General features: G+C 44.4%; 1 protein-coding gene and 1 pseudogene across 4 annotated transcripts in view; both read right to left on the bottom strand.

The window, feature by feature from the left end:
- Positions 1-1,555: 1,555 nt before the first annotated feature.
- On the bottom strand, positions 1,556-3,603 carry LOC103589263 (annotated as a pseudogene).
- Positions 3,604-3,702: 99 nt separating this feature from the next.
- SLC20A2 (solute carrier family 20 (phosphate transporter), member 2) overlaps positions 3,703-6,775 on the bottom strand; it is a 96,386-nt gene continuing 93,313 nt past the window's right edge. For all 4 annotated transcript variants that reach the window (XM_008571198.1, XM_008571200.1, XM_008571199.1 and 1 more), the window contains one exon: positions 3,703-4,503. In XM_008571198.1, coding sequence (XP_008569420.1) covers positions 4,339-4,503 — 165 coding nt within the window. In that variant the 3' untranslated portion in view covers positions 3,703-4,338. The remainder of the gene's footprint in view (positions 4,504-6,775) is intronic.

The following is a 6,775-nucleotide window of genomic DNA, read 5'->3' as shown; positions in this document are numbered from 1 at the left end:
TTTTACTTTTCTAACGAAGACATCATGAAGATGATAAATACACTGGCGAGACTTTTCTATGTCTTTTCCAATGCTGTCTGGAATCAATTTATTGACCACTTCAAGTCACTGGTCTGCACCTCTCGGGTCATGATTTCCATCATCTTTTTCCGGATTTGGCAGACCTGTTGGTGCTGAGCATGAAAAGTCTTCTCTGATTGTTGTGCTTTTTAGTAAAACCAACACAGAACAGACGAAGCAAATAACCATTGGTAGTCTTGACATCAACGTGAGCTTCAATCATGGTCTTTTGACCACGAATAGGGGTTAAGGAAGTTGCCCAAGGTCATTCAAACAGAAGCTGAAATCTAAACCCAGGTCTGGCTGACTCCAAGGGTGCTTGAAGGCAGTGGGCAAATTTGGTCTCTGACAGGTGAGCAAGGAGTCTGGATTCAGCCGCATTTTAGGACTCACAAAACACATGGCATGATGTCCTCAAAGTGCCTTTTTCTGGCCTTGCTTTGTAATTGAATAAATTCACTGATGCCATAGGTCCATATAGTTCAACATTTTCTGAACAGAGGGATGGTTTTTCATTTTTATTCCATAACTTGAGAATTCTGCAGATTATTCTAAGAAGGGTAGGTGGGGAGGACGTCTTTTAAAAAAGTTATCTTATCGAAAATGATTAAGTGTGTTTACATATTTGTTCGTAAGTTCAGTCCCTTTGGAAAGGCAGAAAATGATGTAAAAGACCGTTGTCTCAGGAACTCAGGCTCCTCCTGACAGCATCCAAACTGCCCCAGCAGGCACCCAGATATAGTGGAAAGGCAGCAAAGGCCCAGGGCGCTCCCGTGCTGGTAGAGTGATCTGCTGAACAAAATAAGTAAGATGCCAGGGATTGTGAGCTGCCTTGAAGACTGCATTATTAGAGAAAAAGGAGACTCTGAGGGTAGAATTGTGAGCTGGTGGCCCAGGACAGGAGAGCCCGCCACCAGCGTCTCTTCCCCCTTGGAAAGGACCCCATGCTCGGCCTGAGCAGACCAACCTGCCATCATCGCTTGGCTAACTGGGACCTTCTTCCCCAGCCCTTGGCCCAACAGTCCCCTCAGCCACAGGAGCCACGGGTGCCCTTGCTGTGCAGTGGGAGCCAGGGGCCTCGTTTTAGGGGGAGGGGTCCACGATGGAGAAGACGTTTTCTTTCCGGTGGTGGGGGCGGGGGCGGTCAGCTTGCCAACTTGCCATCTGTCAGATGAGAGAGGATGGGGGACGGTGCAGCAGGCAAGGCCACCCTCAGAATCCTGCTGGTGAGGTGCTGGGGGTGACCCTTGTCCCCACTCACTTCCTGGGACGCTGGCTCTGCCAGCCTATCTGCTCAGGGCTGGGCCAGGACTCAAGAGATGTAGCTCTTCTCCCAGGGTGGGGCTTGCAAAATGGCCTGAATCCAGCAGAAGGGACTGCACAATGTCTGCTTTTCTTATCAAATTTAGGAGGAAATTTAACTTGTCCTGGAATCTTTATCAAAAGTGGGGAAATGAAAGGCTTAAGGTGCTATTTCAAAAATTGGAGAGGATAGATTTTTTTTTTTAAATGGGATTTTTTTATTTGTCACTATTAAAAGTCTGAATTTTAAACAGATTCTTGGACTGGTGGTTCAGATCCATCAGCTCGTTAAACTTTAGCACCTGTTTCATCCCCAGTAGCTTTTCCAGAACTACTCCCTTCACCATGAAGCTCCAGGAGTTTTCCCAGTTCAAACTTGGGCTTCAGCATTTTTACTTTTCTAACGAAGACATCATGAAGATGATAAATACACTGGCGAGACTTTTCTATGTCTTTTCCAATGCTGTCTGGAATCAATTTATTGACCACTTCAAGTCACTGGTCTGCACCTCTCGGGTCATGATTTCCATCATCTTTTTCCGGATTTGGCAGACCTGTTGGTGCTGAGCATGAAAAGTCTTCTCTGATTGTTGTGCTTTTTAGTAAAACCAACACAGAACAGACGAAGCAAATAACCATTGGTAGTCTTGACATCAACGTGAGCTTCAATCATGGTCTTTTGACCATGGAACACGTTTTGTCATGAGTAAGATCCATGCCATGGAAGTTAGGCAGTTTTTGCCCTGAACATCCTCAGTAATTAGTTTGAATTTTGTAAATGCAATTTCATCATACTGCAGATCGGCAAGGCTCACTTCAAACACACGACCTTTGAGGCCATCGGGTACAATTCTGGTTCCTTGAGTCCTCGTGACTAGTGTTTTTACAATATTTCTTATACTGAACATAGCAGGCGCTTTCACATCATACCACCCTTTCTTAGAAAATGGATCAACCACTTTCTTCTTGGCTCCCTTTTTGCCGCCTCTTGTAAGGTGCTTGTTCTTGCCAACTGCCATGGTGCTGCTCAGAGAGCCAAAAGGCGAGAGGACAGATTTCTCTGTGGAGATGAATTTTTTTTACACCTGGCCAGTTTTCCTCATCTCTTACTTTCCTAGCTCCTAAAGGAAATGAAGCACGTGCCTGCAGCAGAGGATTAAGGAGTTTCCCTCTGAAGCTCCAAGCAGTTATTTATTATTGATTGGCTGCTTGAACCAAGAAGCAAACTAGGTAGGATCTGCACTTTCCTGCTAGGTCCTTAACCCTGAACATCTAAATCGACTACTCCACCCTCCAAAGCTTGGCTAACTTTAGAGTGGAGACAGCCTTAGCATGGAAGTGTGACACTGCCTTTAACAGAAGTCCCGATGCAGGGACTGCCAGATCCGTGCGTGCGTGAACACGGGGGTTTCCGAATGCGGGGGTGTGTGGGTCATTCTTCCTTTGCTTGTTCAGGTGTATTTTCTGCACAAACATGTAATAGTAAATTAATTAAGGGGGAAAAATACCCGAAAGGTATTTGAAAAATACAAGTAACTTATATAGCTTTTACTTTTGTGGAAACAAAAATATTTGTAGATGTTTAGAAAAAAGACTTTACAGGCAAACTTTTGAGGGGCATTTTTATTATAAATTTAATATGGTTGATTAATGAAAAATCACAATGAAGTACCAAGAAAATGTTTGTCAATATAAAAAATTTAGCAGCATTTCCATAATCTCAGGCTGACAGACTTCCTCCCTCCTGCTATCAAAAAAGAGAACCCAATGGGATTACAGACCAGCATCAGGATGTTCAGTTTAGTAAAGGCCTCAAAGAAATTCTCAAATCCAGTGTATTTTCTAATACTTTAGCCCTCTGACCCCCACTCCCCAAATTTCTAGAAGTCAAAGCACATAAAAAGCCTCATTTGTTTCAATGTTTGAGACAAGAATCCCACTCTTCAGGCTGCAGGGCAGAATGAGGACGAAGATGTGACCTGGACTTGACGTGGGTGCTCCACCACTTGTCCTTACACCTGTACTCTGTGCTGCTGACAGTGGAAGGCCACTGCAGGCTTGGCCAGTATCTGGTAGGTGGTGGCAGTGGGGTTGGTGCTGCTGGTGGGGTGGGGAGCCCCAAGTGTGACAGGCACATGACGGGTGGCTGGCGCCTTGACCATACGCACTGCCCAGGGCAGGACATGCCATCTCCCCACACCCCAGGTTACTGGGAGGGACTAATGAGAAGGAGAGACAGACAATATGAAAATATAACACTGGCAAACTATCCCCCTGCTTCTTTGGTACTTACCAAAATTCTCTGATCAAAAAAGTGTAAGGAAGCACACCATTAAAAAATTACAATTTTAAGTATTTACAAAAGCAATTATGATGTATTACACAATGGTCAGTACATAGTATATGAACAGATTCTTCAGGAAAAGCACTTGTGAACTCCTGTCCAGTATTGCTCAGTAGCACGCTACCTACATCCATCTTCCCTAGACTGTACCATATATATCCTGTATCCCGCTGATCTTACAGTATAGTAACAGGGAAAAGTATCGCTTGGAAAAAAGTCATTTTCCAATCTACGCTTTCCTTTAAAAGGTTCTTAAAATATGCCACTGAAATCATTACGTACAAAATTTACTGAGTATTTAGTCCTAGGCAATTACCTCCACTCCCATTTTGAATATGCTTGCAATAATGCTACCAATTCTATGTATACAATATATATTTTATATAAGTGTACCACATTATGTCACCACGACACCAGTTTAAAACATTATTATGTACAGTAGTTAAGTTAGCTCTGGAAGGTGAATCTCTGTAGTCTGGGTGAGTGGTGTGGCAGGAACCATCTGGAAGGGCTGGAGAGCCAGTGGGAGACAGTCGTGCGTGGCTGGGGGGGGGTGATATGTGGATGTATGACGCCCACACACACCCACACCAGACTCTCCCTTTCGTTGTCTACTGTGGGAAGATGACAAATCACACATATGGAAGGATCCCGTACGTGAGAAGAGCCATGATAGCAGCACTGAACAACCCAGCCACGGGCACGGTCACAAACCAGGCCACAAAGATGTTCCGGAAGAGGCGCCAGTCCACGGCCTTCCGGGAGCGGATCCAACCCACAGCCACCACAGAGCCCACCTGTAGGAGCACAAATATTTTAAAGTAAAAATAGAAGCCCACATATTTAAGGTGAGACACAAAATCTACATTCAACCAATGTAAATAGGCTAATCTCGGAAATAAACTTCATTATCAACAGACCAATTCTTTCCCCTAAGTTTGTTAAAGCTTTCAAAATAGTTTAGATTTTAGATATAATTGGTTTTATGATTATTCTATTCAATATTTGGTTCTGATGCACTTTTCCACCTACATTCTGCTCTGCCGAGTGGAAGTTCAGCCCAATTGAGTGTTTTCTAGTCTGTACAAAGGAACTATGAAGTCCTTGTTGCGTTAACTACATAGTGCAATGGCAGTAATGACTCCTTCTCTTAAGATAACAGAATCATAAAATGTTGAAGCTGGAGAAGACCTCTGAGATCTAGTCCCATGCACTCATTCTACAGAGGATAAAACAAGATCACGTCCGAGGCCTGCGGAGACAATAGAGATCCGTGGTGGGGTGAGAGAACAGGGTGCGCTCTCCTCACATGCCAGCAAACTCCAAACTCTTCTGGAGTTTGAAGATCTCCATAAGATATGCTTTGTTCCTTTGATCTGCAAATACTTTAGAACTAGCAGTGGCCAATGAGGTTTTAAATAGGAAAGGTGATTTAAAGCAGCAGAGGTCTAACCATAGAAAAATTAAATTTTATACAGAAGCAAAATGGAACACCAAAAAAACGCAGCAGCATACTTAAAGGTAGTTAATATGACATTTTGTCAACCCAAACCTTGATTAACCAGCAATCGTACGTCTCCAGGAAAACAACTAACCACCCACATGAGAGGTCATCAAATGACTATTTTATTTAAATTCGTTGGCTGTAATCAGTGTCCCGTATAAACGTGTTAGTCCTGCTTAGCCGTTCCTAGAACACGCCAGACAAAGTTTCTCTAGTGCATGAGGATTAGCAAGGTTCTGCTGGTCCCCAGAAAGACCAAATGCAGCAACGGTAGCTTCTGAGATCCTATGCTTCCTCTTATGCACTGTCTACAGCGCTTCTCTTTTCAATGCACTTTCGGTTATTCTGCACTACCTTAGGGGGAATGTGCTCAAGTGCCAAGTTATCTACACCCTCTTCCTTTCTTAAAACTATTCTTAAAAGCCGTAATAACTTCGTATAGCATACATTATACGAAGTTATACGAATGGGTTTGCTCTAGCCACATGGAGAACAGCTGGTCGTCTCATAGTGTGTGAAACTCCACTTAAAGTCATATTTCCTCTAAAGAAATGGACAGAATAAACCCCTTGCCCTTTCTTCCTAGGCTTCCTTTCCAGGTTCTTAATTGCCCATCACTGTGCTCCTCTGAAGCTTCATCCCAGGCCCACCACACAGTCCTCATCATGGAGACTGCAGGTGTGGACAGTCGGGCAGCTGCTGGGCAGGAGGGCACTGAGGGGAGGGCCAGGAAGCCTGGGGCCTGCTCTGGCCCTCTTATCGTTTGGCTGCCTAAACTACTTCTCATTCTCTCTCTTTTTTTTTTTTTCCTTTTTGTCTTTTTTCGTGACTGGCAACGGATCGCAACCCTCAGTGTCACGCCCATACCGGACTGGGATCGGCAATGGGATCGCAACCCTCGGTGTTGCGCCCGCACCTCGCTCAGCCAGTGAGCGGCCGGTCTGTATGTGGGATCCGAACCCTCAGCGGGAGCGCCGCCGCACTCCCAAGCGGCCACCGGGCCGGCTTTTTTTTTGGCTGAAATGTTCTTGTATAATATTATAGATATCATTTATTAGCGTCTTACTTAAAGTTGTATATCAGTAGTCGTATGTAAATATAGTTTTTATTGTTTGTGATATTTTAAGTTAGGTTTTGGTATTAGGGTTATTCAGTGTATGCATTATAGAACAAATTAGAGAGTTTAAAGTTAGTTTCCTCCAACGTTGTGGAAAAGTTTATATAATGTGAGAATTACGTTTTGTCAAAATGAGAAGATTAAATGAATCCACTTAGAATCGGAGTCAGCAGTGCCCCCCTCCTTTTTGCTCTTTCAGGTTGGGAAAGATTGTTTTTGGAAAACTCCCTTAATTTTGTCCTATTCCTCTGGTCAGGTTTTCTACTTTAAAAAAATTTTTTTTTTCCTTTTTGTCTTTTTTCGTGTCTGGCAACGGATCGCAACCCTCAGTGTCGCGCCCGTACCGGACCGGGACCGGCAACGGGATCGCAACCCTCGGTGTCGCGCCCGCACCTCGCTCAGCCAGTGAGCGGGAACCGGTCTGTATGTGGGATCCGAACCCTTGGCG

This window comes from Galeopterus variegatus, unplaced genomic scaffold (assembly GCF_000696425.1).
Source record: "Galeopterus variegatus unplaced genomic scaffold, G_variegatus-3.0.2 Scaffold666, whole genome shotgun sequence".
NCBI classification, from domain to species: Eukaryota; Metazoa; Chordata; class Mammalia; order Dermoptera; family Cynocephalidae; genus Galeopterus; species Galeopterus variegatus.
This window is presented reverse-complemented; position numbering and strand designations above follow the sequence as displayed.